Source organism: Amblyomma americanum, chromosome 5, assembly GCF_052857255.1.
Source record: "Amblyomma americanum isolate KBUSLIRL-KWMA chromosome 5, ASM5285725v1, whole genome shotgun sequence".
In the NCBI taxonomy this organism is placed as follows: domain Eukaryota; kingdom Metazoa; phylum Arthropoda; class Arachnida; order Ixodida; family Ixodidae; genus Amblyomma; species Amblyomma americanum.
Genome location: NC_135501.1, coordinates 182,812,187 through 182,831,326, shown reverse-complemented (window position 1 = coordinate 182,831,326; position 19,140 = coordinate 182,812,187). Strand labels below are relative to the sequence as shown.

Here is a 19,140-nt window from a genome sequence, read left to right as displayed (position 1 = left end):
CACAAAGAAATCTAGAGCTTAAGGGGTGCAAAAGCTATATATGGCATGAAAGCAGACGATGTGGACACAAGTCCTTTTACCAAGTCTGCAGAATACTTGTATCTTGGCCGCTCTTCAATGAGCTTCCTTCCGCATATCCTGTGTATAGTACACGCATACGGGAGCTGATCCGACGAGGAAATGTCGGAATGGCAAAGCTATTCTACTCGATATAGTTACGCATAAGTTAGCGAGTCTTATCCCGCGGTTATACATTTTGCTGTCGAGCTCAATGACGTCGGCGTTCAGATCTTGTTACCTAACCAATAATTTACTGGCCTAAGAGGGTAACCACTTGTGGGCTCACCACGGAGACAATTATTGTACCAGGCGCATTTCGCACTTGCGTTTAGTGCCCATTCACTGACACACATTTCCGCCATTGTCTCCACTCATTACAAAAATAGAGATAATTGCAAATCGATTTGCTCACTTCGTCTGAGGTGCTCCTCTCCGAGAACACCAACCAAATGACAGGAAAACATGGAGTGGATACTCAGTCATAGATTACAACCGCAGCGTCAGCTGTCTTGAAGAAAATTTTGAATGTAGGAATATTCTGAGGAGATTTCTTATTGGGTAAATAGTTTGCGTATATTACCTCTCCCCTTGTCCTCTCTTCCTGTCCCCTTCCCTCTATCGTGTCATTTCTCCATTCTGCCTGCTATCCTTTATTTCCGCTGCCCCAGCTCAGGTGCTTCAGTATCGATGGCAGATGCCTTGGCTAGCAAAAATCTTATCCTTCGTTTTTTTATTATTATTTTAATAAATCACTACCACCACCATATTGTGAGGTACTATTATGGATATATTGAAAGCAATGGTTCATATTTCGGATGCGTAGAAAATCTTTATTTTTAAGTATTTGGTCACTCGCATCGAGTAGTTAAGACTGCCATAGAAAACCAATGAGGAACGTTTTTGACAATAACGAAAACGCTCATAGCAAAAAAAAAAAATGAAAGCCTGCCGATTGGGAGATCTGTGGGTATTTTGATTATTATAGTGAAATGTTACAATATATGAAAAAATTGCTTTCACAAGCGTTTTCCCGTTGAAAAATTCTTTTGTCTAGAATTGCTGTGAACGAACACTGAACAAGAGATCGTATACGTGCAAGGAAGATCAGCTGTTCAAGTGCACCTACTGCCTTTGTTCGCTATAGTGTCCACTTCGCTGCCCACCTCCGTGACGTCATCAGACAAATCCTCAAGCCTCGTTGTCCAGGTGGTAGAGCTGCAACTATACAGAAATCCCTCAGACGATCCATCGCGAACAATGCCTTCCGGAGCAGCAGCATTCCCGAGCTGGTTCCGTTTCCCGTGAAGAGGAGAAAATCACAAGTTCGCGCACCGCTTTCAATAGACACGAACACTGATTAAAAAAACAAAGAAATTTACCCATAGTTCGAGCATATATTTTTCAATCTGTGTGCCATGACTGGCGACCCATCAATCTTACTTCAGAACAGCGATAGAGTAGTTATATATCTTTATGGGCTATTCCAGCAATCAAGATCACGAGGTCACAACTACAAAGCACGAAGTTGAACGAGGACGGTTAATTTAGTCAGTGAAAACCCGCGCTGCCTACGTTGCATTACAAAGTTTTATAAAGTGAGTCTGCAGTACTCAGGCTCCCACACACCGTGGCAGTGAATCACATTTACTAATGGTCCGCACGGAGATTTTAGTCATTTCTCGATACGCTGTACTTCTTTTTTTGCAGATGCTAGAGGAAGGCGCAGATGGAAAACAGCGTGAGTCACGCATGTTTTTACGACAGCGGGGGATATATCTGGTAACAGCTGCGTTGTTCTATCACTGCTAGGCATTGAGTTATGTCACTGCTAATCGGTCACCTGGGCGAAGATTGCAGCGTCGATGTTCCCCCATAGCCAACTGTTCCCTGTATACCGAAGAAAGGAGCGCTATGACTTGAAGAAGACTATTCCAAAATTCCCCCCCCCCCAAGCAAGAATTTTTATATATTTATTTATTACATATTCCTGCATCACCCGAAGGCATTACGGCAGGGGGGGGGGGGGGGGGGGATGACATTTCCTAGTAAGGCCGAAGTGAGTGAAATATACAATAAGAAAAATTAAATGACAAATAATAATGCGGAATGAAATACATGCAGTGGAGGGCAACTGCTCGACGAGAACAAAAACAGCAATGTAATTAAAGACACGCGCGATACAACTGCGCGCCACGTCACATATCTGATATAAAAGCTCGGAAGCAATCCACCGTTGTGTTTTGTAGAAGCGGGTTTATCGAAAATCAAAATTTCCTCTTCGCCACCGCCACAACTTTCTCTCAAATGTAGTGATTCCTAGCCCGCTCAAAGCGTGGCATCCGTCTCCAGTGGTCACACATAGTAAAGCGTCATCACCGGTTTAATATGTCGTCTTGTGCATTTCAATTTCTATTTACCTCTTGAGGCAATATTTCTAACGATGACACGCCACTGGCCGCGCCCGCCTCCTCGTTATTTAGCTTGTCTTTACGTTTAGTTCCGACCTGATGTTCACGCAACATCTGAATGTATGTCACAAAAACCCGTTTCGAAACATATCTACGTAGATGCGTTACGCGAGTACGAACAAGCTTTTTAAAAATTTATGGGCGATCAATAGGACTTATGGGAAGAAATCCGGCAGTATTCTTCTTTCAGTCGCCAATCTGTTCTAATTCTAGTTATATTCCAATTAAGATTCTATTATGAGTCGATTGCGTTTCACTTTCCATCTATTCCAATTTTGGCTCTATTTCAATCCGACTCCGCTACAACGCAAAATGTATCCCACTGATAGTTCGCAGCGAGTCCTCATGACACTACCAGCGAAGCGGTACAGTGGCTAAGCGATGCACCACTGCACCGGCAGGTGGCTGCTCCAAACACAGACAGACAGACAGAAAAACTTTACTTGGCAAGTGAGTTTTAGACTCTGCTGGGTCCCTGGGCCACTGCGAGGTCCCGCACTGCATCAAGTAGGTCATATGTCGGGACACGACGTCGGCAGCCCGAGTCACCGCAGCAAGCTGCGATGTCGCGTCTGCAGACGTGAGCAGGACCTCCCAGTCCTCCCAGCTCGATATGGCGTGCTGTCCCGGCAGGGGAGGGCCAGCAGGGCAGCCGAAAAAGATGAGAGAGAGTGTGGCGTTAGGATCACCGCATAAGGAACATGCAGGGGATGTGCCACAATAGTGGGGGTAACAGCTGACGGTATGACAGAGAGCGGGTCTGGGGGCGTCTGAAGAGGATCTGTTGGGAGTGCGTAAGAGAGGGGTGGGGAGGGGGGTAAGTCCGACGGTCCAAACGGGGTATTTGCGTGAGGCCCGCAAAGGTGTGCGCCCGCTCCCTCGCGAATCCTGGATCGAGACTGTCCTGAGCCAAGCAAATCAAACCTCGGGTCAATTTATCGGCAGCCTCGTATCCAGGGTTCCCAGAGTGAGCCGGCACCCACTGGAGCTCTACCCTTCGCGGTAAATTTTGGGTAGGGGTGTTCAACAATTGCCAGGCAGGGGTGTGAATCCTGCCCCTGGAAAAGTTGGACAGAGCCGTTTTGGAGTCGCTGAAGATGTATTGGGCGTCCGAATGTGCAAGGGCTAGGGCGATGGCGGTCTCCTCTGCCTCCTCAGGCGTAGAGCCCGAGGGAAGACGGTGAGTTAGGGGGTGGGGTAGGGTTTGGTTGTAGGCAACTGCTACCGTTTCATGCGCTGTATATGCGGCGTCTACCCAAACGGCATCGTGGGCTTGCCCATAGTACTTATGGGGGGAATAAGAGCGAGCTATGCGGCGAGGGATATGATATTGGGGATGGACGTTTCGAGGAAGGGGTTTCACAACGAGAGGTGTATGGATGTGTCGAGGGATGGCTATAAGGGTTTACTGGTTAGCCGGTATGTTGATGCGAAGGAAGGAGAGTATATGGCGGCCAGTGGCGCTCGTGGCAAGTCTAAGGTTCTGTGTTTGAAGGTGAGCGTCAACTAGTTCCTGAATGGTGTTATGCATGCCTAGTGCAAGGAGTTTGGCTGTGCTAGGGCTACGAGGTAGGTTTAGGGCTGCCTTAGTCGCAAGGCGGACACACAGTCACCGATAGTGCTTGTCAGAAATTAAAATTGGAAATTGGTTTTGGGGGAAAGGAAATGGCGCAGTATCAGTCTCACATCTCGGCGTACTCCTAGACACCTGGACACCTAAACCGCGCCGTAAAGGTAGGGATATAGGAGGGACTGAGAGAAGAATGGAAGAAAGAAAGAAAGAAAGAAAGAAAGAAAGAAAGAAAGAAAGAAAGGAAGAAAGAAAGAAAGAAAGAAAGAAAGAAAGAAAGAAAGAAAGAAAGAAAGAAAGAAAGAAAGAAAGAAAGAAAGAAAGAAAGAAAGAAAGAAAGAAAGAAAGAAAGAAAGAAAGAAAGAAAGAAAGAAAGAAAGAGGTGCCGTAGTGGAGAGCTCCAGAATAATGTCGACCACCTGGAGATCTTTAACGTGCACTGACATCGCACAGTACACGGGCGCCTATGCGTTTCGCCTCCATCGAAACATGGCCGCCGCGGTGGGGTTCGAACCCGGGTACTCCGGATCAGTAGCCGAGCGCCCCTAACCACTGAGCCACCGCGGCGGGTGAAAGGCTTGTCAGACCCAGGTTGCACTTCCCGAGCAATACGCGAAGGAATAGCTCCCGCAAGCTTCTTGCACCGATAGTTGTTCGGAAGGCTGCGCCTATTTCACACATAGGCCTGCTGTTGTCTCAGCCATTTTCTTCTTCCGCATTTGCATTTTTGCTGAGTCATTATTTGTCTCGTGTTTCTCTGCTCTCTCCTACAAGTGGAAGGGAGGGGGGCAGAAGGGGCGGTTGGCACGCGCCAGATGAAGAGAAGTCCCCCTAAAGAGCGGGTGAAGGCTTCACACAGATGCCGTCGCTGTCGGAAAGTTTTTGCCGTCATGGCCCCCTATAGTATAGTTTCGACAAGACGACTTGTCTTCTGGGCGGAGCGCTCATCATTGACGGGGGTTAAAGGGGGCCTTCGCAGCGAGGAGGAAGCTACGAAGAGGGCCGGTAGGCTGAGGTGTGGGACAGTTGGCGGGATGAAAAATGTCATCTTGAAAACCGGTTTCCCAGGCAAGGTGGATTCTAAAGAGGAGGCAAGGTAAGTTGGTCGGCAAGTTGATTACGATATTGCATGACTACAGCACGACGAACGTGACATAGAAGGAGGACACAGGCAGGGATACAACACAACAATGTCCTTCTTCTATCTTCCGTTCGTCGCGCTGTAGTCGTGGAATTATAAAAAGGGTTAGGCCCACTGGCCTGCGAAACTGTGTGAAAGAAATAGTGCACGGAAGAAAGAAATCTGGTGGGGCGGAGTGGGTCGAGACATAGCAAACGTGTTCTTGAACAGTTGTGTGTCCAAAGCATGAAGGATGGGGCTGTGACAGGTGGCACGGCAGGTACAGATCGGGTTGACCTAGAATAATTGGAATAAAATCTTACATATAAATCCTTAACTTGCTCTATTTCAATTTTTCTTAGTCAGCCCAACCAATACCTACTATGCCACCTGCCGCAACCCATATTCCTGGACACAGACTTTAAAACCTGCATTCGTTGTCTCCTCCCCCGTCTCGTTTGGGATTTCGTTCGCCTGAACTCCAGATTAGCAGGTCATCAGGTCTAATCCTCTTTGGCAGCCACCCAGCCTGGACCACAGATTTTGAATTTCACGTTTCCATCCCACGTGCCCCTCTCCCTCTTCACTTCCTATTCGGAGTGAAGACCATATTTAACCCCCTCGACGCTTTTCCGCTAGTATAGTCAGGCTACCCCCCCCCCCTCCCCACCTTGCGCACTTTGTTTTGCCTTGTCAAGAAACCCATCTTCCTACGTTCTCTCTACTGCGAATCCCACACGGTGTCAGGCAAAGGGACGCAATCCTTGCGCTGTTACTGAGTGCTTGTTGACGACAGGAATTCAGGGTGTTTATTGGAAAGAGCTTGGTGTAACAGTTGATACTGAACATATTAGTAACATTCGAATTGCTAATGACATCGCACTGCTAAGTAATAGATTACGAAAAGCAGCGTATGACCGAACATGCAGAGCTTGCAAATTAAAACAATGGCTTTAAAAATTATTGCGCAGGAGGCAAGAGTAGTGATAAACAGTGTGGGAAGGCAACGACAGTTATCGTTTTAATGAGCTGTTGGAATAGTAACAAAGTATACATATTTAGCCCAAGTAGAAGCCGCCGGGATGGGCCAATTGATAAAAATTACCCGAATAATGAGGTTAAATACAATTCTGTTAGATTACATCACTCATGATGCCGCGCTTAAGCCTCATAAAAATACGCTCCCCCATGTTTTCTTTATAATCAAAACATGAACAGTGTTTGTGACCAGTACAGTTCAAAAAGTTTCGGAATGCCGTCACCCCGTGAATTAAAGTTTCTTGAACGCCTCAAAGATACACGCGATAATTTCGACCGATTCACCGCCCGGGATTTTCCAAGGATTGAATTATTGCAACAACACAACGACGTTGCGGCTGACAAGCTACTAAATAATGACACCTTTCTCAACACCGCTGATATTTCGGTACAATTTGAATGACTTAGTCCGCAGGCTATTTGTTTCTCGGTTATGATAAGGTGTTTCCAGTCCAACCTACGTCTACTGGCAATTTTACAGCAGTGTGTTACCTGAGTAAATAGACTTAGTTTTTCCGTCGCTTTTCGATAGACTGCATCCTGCCCCAGAAAGCATTTCAAATGGGTAATAAGCTTTCAGTAAATTATCCTAATGAAATATTTTCGTAGTAAATGTTTGGAACAAGATAGGCACACATGCGGGATGCCGATGGCTAATTTACGCAGCCGGAGAATGAAATACGAGGCTTAGTACGGCTTCGTGGTCTCCAAAGTATAATCGCACCGCTGGTTTCCCGCATACAAATATTCAGTTCTTTGTAATTACGCGCACTTTGGCACATCGCGATGATGCCACGAAGTACATCTGCGTTTCCTTAATCAGCTTTAGCAGGTTTGCTTTTAGGTTTCCGAGATGAAAATTGTCGCTCTTTTCATATATCTGCGCCACAGCTTGTAGCCTGAGCGATGATTATTTTTCACTTTTGCAGAAGCACTGCGGTGGATTTTGGCATTTGAGTTCAAGCGCAGCTTACATCGTAGGTGCTTTTCTTTGTCTATTTTTCATAGAGTGCTCCAGCTTGGTCATCCAGTTAAGCACATTTCTGCATTCTTCCAACAGGAATTTAAAAGGATCGTACTGGACGGGGAGACCATGACAGTGCAGTTGGTAAGTACACAAGCTCTACTGTCCACGGAGGTCTGAGGAGGATGAGGTCACCGGAAGTTCCCGGGTTCGAACCCGACCGCGGCGGCTGCGTTTTTATGGAGGAAAAACGCTAATGCGCCCGTGTGCTGTGCGATGTCAGTGCACGTTAAAGATCCCCAGTTGGTCGAAATTATTCCGGAGCCCTCCACTACGGTACCTCTTCTTCCTTTCTTCTTTCACTCCCTCCTTTATCTCTTCCCTTACGGCGCGGTTCAGGTGTCCAACGATATATGAGACAGATACTGCGCCATTTCCTTTTCCCAAAACCAATTATTATAATTAGCTAGCACAGCGCTTTTTCACATTCCATCATTGAATGCTGCCATGTCTGCCCGCCTTATTCGAGTCGAGTCCTTCATAACGGCTGAAAGCGTTGCCATTTAAGTGGCCTTACGGAATCTAAGACCTTGTCCGGCTCAACCTGTTGCACTGCTGACGTATTCTAAATCTGCTCTTCAAAGGGTTCTCTTTTTGCATTCTGTGATTGGTGCATAATCTGCACAACAGAGGGTTCTCTATGCATCTCCACTAAGTGCCCTCACACATAGGTGTCGTCGGCAACGAGTTTACGGCACAGCCTCGCTCATGAAGCACTTTCTGGGATACCATCAGGAAAGGTCCCTCAAAGTGTCCAGAAATTCCTCAAAAGAACGCCGATCAGCTATTTCAACATCCCTGTGGTGTCCACACAAGCAGCCACGTGTGGTCAACGTACTGAAAAAATGCTGGTGGTTTAGCTCCGTTTAACCCTGGTCGAAATCGAAAGACTGCACCTGCCTGGCTAAGTTTGTGGTCAAGTGACTGGAGGTCTCCACGGCAGGCCTCGCATCGAACACACCTAGCGTTAGGCTGAACGCATCAAAGTGCACCGGCGTTTTATGCAGAACCCACTTTCATGGCCTGCGCATGCGATGATGGCAGATGCTTTCCCGCTTGACCGAAGGTCAAGGTCAAAACTCAAAAGTCAAAGGTCACGGCCAAAGGTCGAAGTCGAGATGGTGTAACAGCCGCTGGTGTCACTGCTGTAGCTGACGTGATATATCGAACCTCACTACCATCAGTTATGCTCATGGTTTGACCTCTAGCTACAGTCAAGGTCCAATTTTCGGCCTGCTGGCGGCTCGAAAAGCTGGCGTAGTGAAGATTTTTGCTTCAAAAGACCTCAAGCCACTTTACTACACCGAATTCGCACGGGTTCAGCTCGTATCCCAGCGTGGATGCATCAGACGGGCCTTGAATCGTCCTCGCTATGTTCTTTTGTGCAGCGTGTGCGGTTGCGTCGAACTTTGTCTCATGTGCAGTCCAGATTACAACGCGGAGGGGTGTGTCCTATACTCTCTTCCTTGAAGAAGGTAGGAGCGCCGCGCGGTTGACTTCGAGACATTGTTTGCCAGCGCGGCAACCGGTCACACAGGGAAGAAGCTTCCCGCCTTCCTGTAGAATTCCTTCGGGACCATGATCTGTACTCTAGATGGTGACCGCTAAGCTCGATGACTATTGTGAGGGATTGCTTGCGGGGCGATGTACTTCGGCCGCGTCACAGGTCTATGCCAGAAGTTCTCAATCTTAATTACCATCTAAATTTCGATGCGGTGCAGCAATGGCTGGCAGAATACCTGCAAGGCTAAGGCTAACCTCACCAGTAGCTTACAACAACCTCAACCTCATGACGACGAGAAGGGTGAGGACATAAACTATAGTGGGGAAATAAGAAAAAAGGTTGAAATACAAACGGCAAGGAAAATGGTAACCAACAAAGCGATGCTAGCGATGTGGAAAATTGGGCAACATAGTCAACCTTGTGTAATAACGAAAATTTCTTATCCAGACAAAACCGCGTCTCAAAAGCTGATCTATGCATCTTGGTACTATTACATGCTTCGTCCCTATCCTCTCGGTTCGTCGCTGCATGACTGTTGCTGTCTGCCGTTGGAAATATTGTTAATTTCGCTTACTTGCGCGGACAGCTCTATTTTTGTCATTATTTTTTTCTTTTATTGCAGTGCGAAGCTCGGGATGGATTTGGCGACACTAGAGCAAGTTACTGCTGGGATGCACATGGAATCATCGCTATCTACGACATCACGGACACCGTGCGTATGCTTCTAGGACCTGAGTAGAGAACGACTCCTCATATGGCTACCCTTGTTAGTTCATCGATCGCGAGCATCTTTAACGAGCCACCTAAACTGCTGGCCCTTTAGAGATTTCACAACTTTACAAATGAAAAGGGAATCAAAAGAGTACTTCTTAACCCCAGAAAATCTCCGTTCGGAAGCTCATGATAGTGTTGAAGTGTTTCCCTTCATGGGCGGAAATCACTGACGTTCTGTCGATAATTCATGTTGCAATAAAGTCATTGCAGCTTCACTGAGTCACTTCATAGATTAAAGTTATAATTATACACGAATGCCAAGTATTTAGAGCGACGTCTTGTGGCAGATTGTGCAGACTTACGGTCATGCCGCGGGAGTTGTATGCTTGAACCGGAACATTGATAGCGTGTGCAAACTCTTTTCCTTCCAAGGTAGTCGTTTCAAAACCTCTAATAAAAATTTTAATGAGACTCAACAACAACGTAAAATGAGTTTTTTCTTGCGAAATGAGCCAAATCAAGAAACCGAAACTAGGTCAAATTTTGCAGTGCCAGAAAGCTCATCCACATGTCTTACTTTTACAAAAAGCTGTGAGGACGGAAAGTGCCGTGATGCCTCGAGACCTGCGCGCAAATACTCTTTCAAAAAAGGAGCATGATCCCGCCAATTTACGTATCATAATCAGCCAAATATACCCTTCGGAGCCTTATTTATTAACTTGAGCCTCACAGGTGGGACTTTTAGGAGCCTGATTTCATTCACTCCTTCTCTAGCACTAGATTTTCATCGACTGCGAAGGGTATGAAGAGATCGAGGGAAGACCTGAACTGAGGAGAAGACGATAACAACGAGGTCATTAGCCCCGACATGGATGAAGCTGAACTCAGAAGACGACAACAATGAGGTCATTAGCCCCGACATGGATGAAGCTGAACTCAGGAGAAGACGATAACAATGAGGTCATTAGCCCCGACATGGATGAAGCTGAACTCAAGAGAAGACGATAACAATAAGGTCATTAGCCCCGACATGGATGAAGCTTAACTCAAGAGAAGACGATAACAATAAGGTCATTAGCCCCGACATGGATGAAGCTGAACTCAGAAGACGATAACGATGAGGTCATTAGCCCCGACATGGATGAAGCTGAACTCAAGACAAGACGATAACAATAAGGTCATTAGCCCCGACATGGATGAAGCTGAACTCAGAAGACGATAACGATGAGGTCATTAGCCCCGACATGGATGAAGCAAAGATGCGCCTCTGCTGCAGTGAACGTTAAAGCGCTTGGTTTGGGTTGATTTGGTTACCCTCCCTGCCTTTCCTCTTCCTCCTCCTCCTCCCAAAGCATTGTTTGCCTCTTAAGTCTGCCCTGCTATATAACATTTGTACTCAGCAGGATCAACGACAGCAAAATTTTCCGAGAGATAGAGGTCACTAGAAAATGCAGTTTTGGTTCATTACAAAACGAAAGGAAGGACAACCATGCTTCGACGTCTTTTATCTGCAGAGGGAGTGTACCAGCTGTTTTAACCCCTGCGAAAGCAGCAGCGAGCGTGGCATTTCATCTCTCTGGTAGTTTAGACAGAGTGGACAGCTGCTAAAAAGGAGTGAAGACCTTGTGGAAAGAGTAAAGCAACTTGTTGATTCTGTTCCCGCTTCCTCCAGTTTTATAGTGCAGGCACTGCGCACGTGTCGTTCTTTCCAGTTATCAGGCGCATGTTGCGTCTTCATATTATTTGTTCTTGCCATCGCCAGTTTCTACAGCTAGTCAGTGTACAACGCCTGAGTAGTGTTACTAACAGTTCTTCTTAACAGCAGCGGTGACCTAGTGGTTTGAGCATCTGCCTCGAATGCGGTAGGTGCAGGGTTCGATCCGCTGTGCAGCCAGGTATACCCATCGCAGGATGGGTACAAGCTCTCTCCAGGCCTGGTGCTCAGCTTTTGTTGAGTGAACTATTTAGAAAATGGGTCTTGGACCCTACAAAAATCCACTGTGCCGGGGCGTTCTTCGGCCAGAGCTGACCTTGCGTCATTAATAGTCATCGTCATCATCATCATCACCATCATTTTTTTTACATGCTTGTGGGCGGCAGGCTCAACAGTATAAACCAGGTTCATTTTCTCCTCAGATTGCGCTTGCTACCGCTTACTTTAATTATTTTCTCGTGAACATATCACACAAACTTCTTTATGTGACATGCTAAGAGTAGTGTTCTGCATGGAAGTTGCATCCGCGAGGCCTTCTGTACACCCTACAGCTGCGCTGCTTACAAAAAAAGTGCTACATTTGTTCTCTCGGCTAGTAACTACCAGTAACCTTCCCAGCCTCTTTTGCGTGCGTGTGCTTATATTTTTTCTTTATGTATTTGCAGGTGTCCTTCGAGTATGCTAAGCACTGGCTTCAAGACATCAAGCGATCGGGATGTCAGAATATCGTGACAGCCCTCGTAGGAAATAAGAGCGACTTGCAAGCTGAGAAAACTGTTGACGATGCTGTGGCACGGGTGATTCAACATCTTTACTTTTCTTTAACGCAGTATGTTATGTGTGCCTGGCTCGTAAAGTTTTTTCTATGCGTCACGAAAACTGGACCAACGCGAAAGAACTAATGAAACAGACGCGCACTGAGCATCCCACAGACGTTTCAAAGCGTTTGGCATCACCTCATGACGGTGCGTCCTACCAGGTGCTTGGTCCCTTCCTTCACACTGCCTGCATTCCTGGTATTCATGCACAATAACATTGCTGTGGGCCATTTGATTATAACTTGTTATAATCCCTACACAGATGCGCAGAGAGTTTACGAGAGGCGCTTTGAAGCCCTCGTGAAAGGTGCACACCCCTTGACTAATAGGTGTTCCCTGGAGGTTACAAGTCTTCTCTCATACGCTACCCTGGTTAGCAAAAGGAATGAACTGGGGGCGCTAAAATCATATTTTGAATGCGCAGAGCGTTCAAAACGTACTGTACCGGACAACCTGAATAATCCACTTGTGAGGCGAAGGCGCTATGTTACCGCCATGTTCTCGTACCGCCATGGCTGCTTGCATGGGCCCGCCGCACAACTGACTCCATCTGCATGTTCAACATTCTTGGATAAAAAATTTTGAATGTTAGAAAATTGTAAGGTTGTGTTATATAAATAGTGAAGGTAATGGTTCATTCTTCCAAACTGTAACAAAATCTTCAAAAGAAAGTTATTCCATATCTCGCATCCAGCAGTTAAGACTGGCATAAAAAACCAACCGACTGGCAACGATTTTGACGATCGCAAAAAGGTTAATAGCAAAAAAAATGCAAACCTTCTGACTGGAAATATGCGGAAATATTGATTGTTATTATGAAATTTTACAATATATGAAAAAATTGTGTTCATAAACTTTTTCCTGTTAAAAAATGTTTTTGTCTATAATTGTTTGGTACGGAGCTTTAAAGAAAGGTTATTGCATTCCTAGGAGCCTCCGTCAGGCGTCAAGCGCGGGTTTTCTTCTCGTTTATGACTTCACGTGCAGCGTCTTATATAGCGAGGGAGATGTGAGGTTGATTCGAACGGAGGTACTGCTCAACGTAGCCTAAATGCGGCCCGAGTACACTAGGTGTACATTTAGGCCTTATGGTTAGCACTAAAATTCCCGCATTTTTAACCACGGTGCAAACATAGAAGAGTTATAATAACGGTGCATCTTGTCCTGCGCTCCAAAAGTTGCAGATTACGTTTCGCAGACTCGCTCTCTGCCGACAGACAGCGACGTAAAGAAGCGTACAGGAGGTGAAATTAAAATTGATATCATGAATAAAAAGTTATGACACTCGGAAAACTTCAGAACGAGTTTAGAAGCGGTAGGCGCTCAGATGATAGCCTGTTCTCGATTACCCAATGCATAGAAATAGCTAGGGCGGAAAACGTATTTAGCCTTCTTGGACACAAGGGGTGCGTACGACAACACAAACAGGAAACTCCTGTTAACGCTTTTGCTGTCGTCAAAATCGTTCCCCATTGGTTTTCTATGGCATGTCTTAACTGCTCGATGCGAGCGATCGAAATCATTTGAAAGGAAGATTTTGCTACGCATCGAAAGGGAGATTTTGCTACCTTCAATCTTTCCATAACAGCAACTTACAATACTCTAATATTCAAAATTTTTGTCCAAAAATGCTACACACTCATTGCGGGCACTGAAAAACTCATGCCATTACTTTTGCGAGCTTTCTGCCTCTTTCTATCACAGGAGCTCGCAGAACAGCTGGATATTCCACTATTCCAAACAAGCGCCAAAAGCGGGGCCAACGTGAATCAGACACTTCAAAAAATCATAGTGCAAATGAAGAACAGCTTTTGCCATCCAGATACACCAATTCAAGGTGCCAGCAGCGACGACAAGGTGCTCTCTAATATGCTCCATGAGAGCTGCAATTCATCCGGGAGGTAACTGTAAACATCCTTTCCTTACCTTACCCCTGGACCCCTACGCCTCCTCTCTTAATGTTACGAGACATTTTCGCAGACTGCACGAAAAAAAAAGGAAAAAACACGCACATGTGTTCTACTGATTGACCTTCGGGTTTATTGCATACCCATAAATTCTGGACAAAGGCATTTTTGAGCGGGAAACCGTTTATGAACACAATTTTTTCATATAATCTAACATTTCACTATAACAATCAATATATTCGCAGATCACCGGACGGCAGTTTTGTATTTTTTTTCTATTCACGTTTTTTCTATCATAAAAACTGTTCCCCATTGGTTTTCAATGGCAGTCTTAACTGTTGGATGCGATCGATGGAAACACTTTAAAAGAAAGAGTTTGATACATATCATAATAGTGAACCATTATCTTCAATATTTTTCTAACAGTGTCTTACGATTGTGCAATTTTCGAAATTTTTTTCCTAGAAAGCTGGACATTAGGCGCTTGCAGGTGGGGCTTACCAGAGCACTAGCTCATTGGTAATTAATCAAAGAAAACTAAAAACTGCAACTCTAACAAGAGCGCAACGTTCGACCTTTCTACTAGAGGACTTTCATCACCAGCCTAACCACGTCCACTGCAGCACAAAGGCTCCTCCCATACAGCTCCAATTAACCCTCGTCCCCGCAAACTTCCTATCCTCGCCCGCACACCTAACCTGCCCCCCCCCCCCCTGCTACGCTTGCCTTTTTTTAATTATCCACTCATTTACACTTTACAACCAGCGGTAACCTCGCCTTCACATTACATACACTCCTCATACCCATTTCTTCTTGATTTCGGCTAAGATATCATTAACTCGTGTTTTTTTCCTCATCCACTCTGCTCTCTTCCTGTATCTTAACGTTTACACTTATCAGTTTACTTTCCATAGCTCACTGCGTTGTCGTCAGTTTAAGTTGGGCCCATCACTCGGAAGTGGCCTCAGTACCGAGAATTGTTTCCTCGGCCAAGGTGTCCGGTATGTAAACACGAGGACATTGAGGCCGACATTCATCACTTACTGTGGGACTGCCCAGCTCTCAAGCCTACAAGGATCCGGCACCTGATGGTAGCAGGTCTTTCACCAAGCAACCTTGCTTCATACGTTGCCTGGACGCAGGGACCGTACCTTCGTTCTTTAGTGGACTTCATCAAATCCGCTAACCTTTTTCCATTCATTTAGATCATTCATCACACCTTCACTCATCATTGATGCCCTGGGGCAATAAACTTCGCTTTCAAAAAAAAAAAGTTGGGCCCTTTTCGTTATCCTCCACGTTTCTGCCCCATTAGTGAGCACGGAGAAGATCTAGCTGTTATGTACTTTCCTCCTGAGGGATATTGGTAAACTGCTATTCATCACCTGAGAGCGCCTTCCAAATGCATTCTACCCCGTTCATAATCTCCTAGTTATTGCACCCTCGTGGTCCGGATCAGCGGTCACTATACCTGCCCTAAGTAGATGTATTCCTTTACCACTTCCAGTACCTCGCTGCCAATTGTGAACTGCTGTTCCCATGCTGGACTGTTGAACGTTACTCTGGTTTTCTGCATGTTAATTTTTACACCCACCGTCTTGCTCTGCCTCTGTAACTCATTGATCATGATTTGCAGTTCACCTTTTGAGTCACTCAGCAAGGCAATACCATCAGTGACTCGCAGATTATTTAGGTATTCTCCATTAACTCTTATACCCAACTGTTCCCAGTTCAGGCCTCGGAATACCTCCTGTAAACAGCCGGTGAATAGCATTGGCGAGATCGTGTCTCCTTGCCTGACGCCATTCCTTATTGGAATTTTATTGCTGATTTTATGGAGGACTATGGTAGCTGTGCAACCGTTACAGATAATTTCCAGAACCCTCACCTTTCTAGATGAGGCGTACTTTTTTACTCCCTGGTTACGCAATGACTGCATAACTGCATGCTTTTAAGATAATCTCCGGATTCGCATTAAAAGCTTGGTTGAATGTTTGCACTTGTTTTGTCACTTGTTTCAACCTCGTCCTACAGTGTTTATTCTCTATGTTTTCTGTGGAAAGCTGAATTACCAACTTGTACGAACTTATTACCTTTTAGTCAATCAAATATCCATTGTAGGCAGCAGGCTTCCGGATATACTGACATTGTTGGCGGAACGCGAAGTGCGCATTGAATTGCAGTGAAAATTACTGCTCGAAGTCATTGTAAGGACATTTTACCGACGATTGTCATCCATACAGCCCAATATGTCATGCATGCAATGCATGTCTTACCCATCAACAGCCTTAAACGACATCTCACCATAAAGATTGAGCTCTTAGTGCCTTGTTCGTTCATTTCTGCATTTTTGTCATATATTTGCGCTGTTTGTCATCCCTTAAGAAGCACCAACTCGTCCAACCGTCTGCGTTCGTGTAGTTAGTATCCGCTACAGTTCTCTTAAATCACGTACTTGTATTTTCTCCTCTGCTAGATTCTCCAAGCAATGAGAGCTTGCCTAATCAGTGTTTTCCGTTTCAGCGACCACATGTTTACACTGCTTCTCCTCAGTCAGTACTGCGTCGAAATGCAATTCTTGCCCAACAGTTAGCGGTGAGTCTCCAAAACATGCAAGCATCCAAACGCTTGTCTGAAGCACTGGAGCGACGTTCTCTGCAGTGCGCCAGTAAAACGCACCGCTAGCCTCATGGAGGAAAGAAAGCTCAGGAGAGGCCCTCGCTATCCGAGCTGCAAGCCAAAAAGCGTTCCGGAAGTCACGCTCTTTCGCAAGGAGTACCGGGAGTCTTTGGCCGACGGCGTAGCCAATAGTAACGCTGAGCGCAGCGGCGTCGTCTGCTGCAATGTCTGCTGCGCATGCGCAAGCATGCGGAGACGGCGGCCAAGTGGGGGGGGGGGGGGGGGGGGGGGGAGTAAGGGAAAGGAGGGGGGCACCGGCTTCAAAAAATGTGACGTAACCGCCTCTCCTGAGTTCTGTCCCTCCTCCATGGCTAGCCTAATGGTTGTAGATAGCATGCCGGCAGTGTGTCCCGAGTTTGAAGTGTGCTTGGTAGACATTTTCTGTGTGGCACGTTCGCTGCCGCCGACAATCCTTATCCTATGGCAAATTCACTTAAACGTAGCTCCCGCAGTGTTAAAATGTGTGCTGAACTTATAGCGTGCCACCGACATGCATGAGCCTGGATTTAGGCTATTTCAATCAGCAAGAGACTTTGGTGTGCAATTCCTAACAACGCGAGAATAGTTAGCGTGCAGTGATTTTCCTGTAGATAAAGCGTGTGTTAAGATTTAAACCAGTTTGCTGTTGTACGACTGAAAAAAGCAGAAGCACCAAAGCTTCTACGTGAGCGCAAACAATTGCGGGAGCCCAATTTTCGCTTGCAAGGCTGCCATTGACTCAGTTCTTTCATCAGTGCGAAACAAATAACTAGCTTCCTTGGAAAAACCACGACAAAAATATGAAGGATATGGCGCTATACCGTTAATGAGTTAGTGCCCATATATGCGGCACAGGCCATTCTCAACTTCACATGCATATGTCCCCAGCTGGAAGTCCTCATACCGCTACTTGCGCAATGGTGCAACGGTTAAAGGGGCTTTGAAACACATTTTGAGGAGAGCACATCAACTGGCTCAATCACTGCATTGGGTTGTTATGAACAACTGAGCCAAATATTACACTTCTACTCTCAGCAGAGAACCCACAATGACGCGCGAAAGTTGGTGAGCCCTTCCCGGCGACTTTTTCATGCTCGCACCCTGCTCCGTCGCTCGCACCTGCACGTACAAGTTGAGAGAATGATATTGATTACATTCTTTGTCAGGTAGCTACCATGGCCGGGACCAATAAGCCGCCGAGCTCCGGCGGGTCAGGAAGTTCCGCCCCCGGAGGTGGGGCCGGTGGAGAAGCGCCGACCATCCAGCGTGCAAAAAGTGACGAGAGGAGAGGAAAAGCCGCGCAGATGATGAAATTCAAATTTTGTCTACAGATAACTAAGCTTCTCCATATCGCAATTAAAAAATTGTTCCTGGATCATATTCGTGAGGCGGCGTGCTTTAACATATCAGCCATACCGAAACTTCATTAGAGTCCCTTTCAAAGCCTCTTTAAGGGATGCGCCACTGCCCTGCGATGGCAGGTGCTGCCACCATTGGGTCTGATGCGACCCAAGCTGCTGTTTCCGAGAAACCTCTCGCGATCAACCATTCATTTAACTGCCACCTGCCAGTCTGGTTAGCTTTCTCACAATCCGGTGCATAGGTTGTGATAACCCCCCAAGGTCACGTGATCTAGGTTACTTCTCCAGGGGTGGCTTCCTGGGCTACCCTAAGCCACCCTACTTATCGCTCACTACGCCGACGCAGGATTTTCAGCATAACGGGGCCTTTAACGCCATCGCGTTAAAAGATGACGGCTGTAGAAAGAACAGTCATTACAAGCGCGTCTGTTCTTGCTAGCTCCGCCGTCTTTTTGCTCTGGTTTCTCCAAGATGCTCTACCTACCAGCTCAAATGTCGGTTTGACTTTTAATAGCATAGCACAAGCTTCTAAACTTTATCAAGTTTGCTTATTTCGTAATGCTTATGAGGCTCCGAAATATACATGCGTAGTCAAAGATGTGCATAGCTGTCATTTATTCTTTAAACTTAATGCCTGGTGTTGTGCTTTGTTGTGCTGTGTTATGTTGTTGCTTTCGCTAAATGCAGCCAGGTGGCGCCGGCTTTCATATGCGGTCAATATTTCCATTCCAATTTAGGCTGGTACTAATGCTTATTTTACTCTTGTTGATAGCACGTGGAGAAACAGGGCGATGGACTTAGATGCATTTGAATTTATGTGATAGTCAATTTACGTCAATAAGCAGTGATGAACAATTTATATGCTATTATAAACTTATTGTTTCAATTTGGACCATTTTCTTTGTTTTAGAGGTATTAATAAATCAGTAATTTTGCTTCAGCACTTGCACTATTTATGTAAATCCAGCTCTATGATATTTTTGCTACATCCAAAACTGGATGTGGCAAGTCCTGTGCACCGTCAGCAATACTTCCTTCTGTAATTTACGTTAACTTAGCTGACTTTTTCACCTCGTTTCCGAGGGTCACCTCTTGAGAGTTTTTGAGTTTGCTACTTATTTGACATAATTTCACTCTTCTTTAACACTTGTCTGCGGTTCGAGAAATGCTATTTTAATCAAGCA

General features: G+C 46.0%; 1 protein-coding gene across 2 annotated transcripts in view; it reads left to right on the top strand.

Annotated features, from left to right (window-relative positions):
- LOC144133126 (uncharacterized) overlaps positions 1–19,140 on the top strand; it is a 48,581-nt gene that overhangs the window by 22,663 nt on the left and 6,778 nt on the right. For both annotated transcript variants that reach the window (XM_077665987.1, XM_077665985.1), the window contains exons 9-15: positions 1,768–1,797; positions 7,186–7,233; positions 7,317–7,364; positions 9,407–9,496; positions 11,878–12,009; positions 13,735–13,931; positions 16,461–16,532. In XM_077665987.1, the coding sequence (XP_077522113.1) occupies positions 1,768–1,797; positions 7,186–7,233; positions 7,317–7,364; positions 9,407–9,496; positions 11,878–12,009; positions 13,735–13,931; positions 16,461–16,530 (615 nt within the window). In that variant the 3' untranslated portion in view covers positions 16,531–16,532. The remainder of the gene's footprint in view (positions 1–1,767; positions 1,798–7,185; positions 7,234–7,316; positions 7,365–9,406; positions 9,497–11,877; positions 12,010–13,734; positions 13,932–16,460; positions 16,533–19,140) is intronic.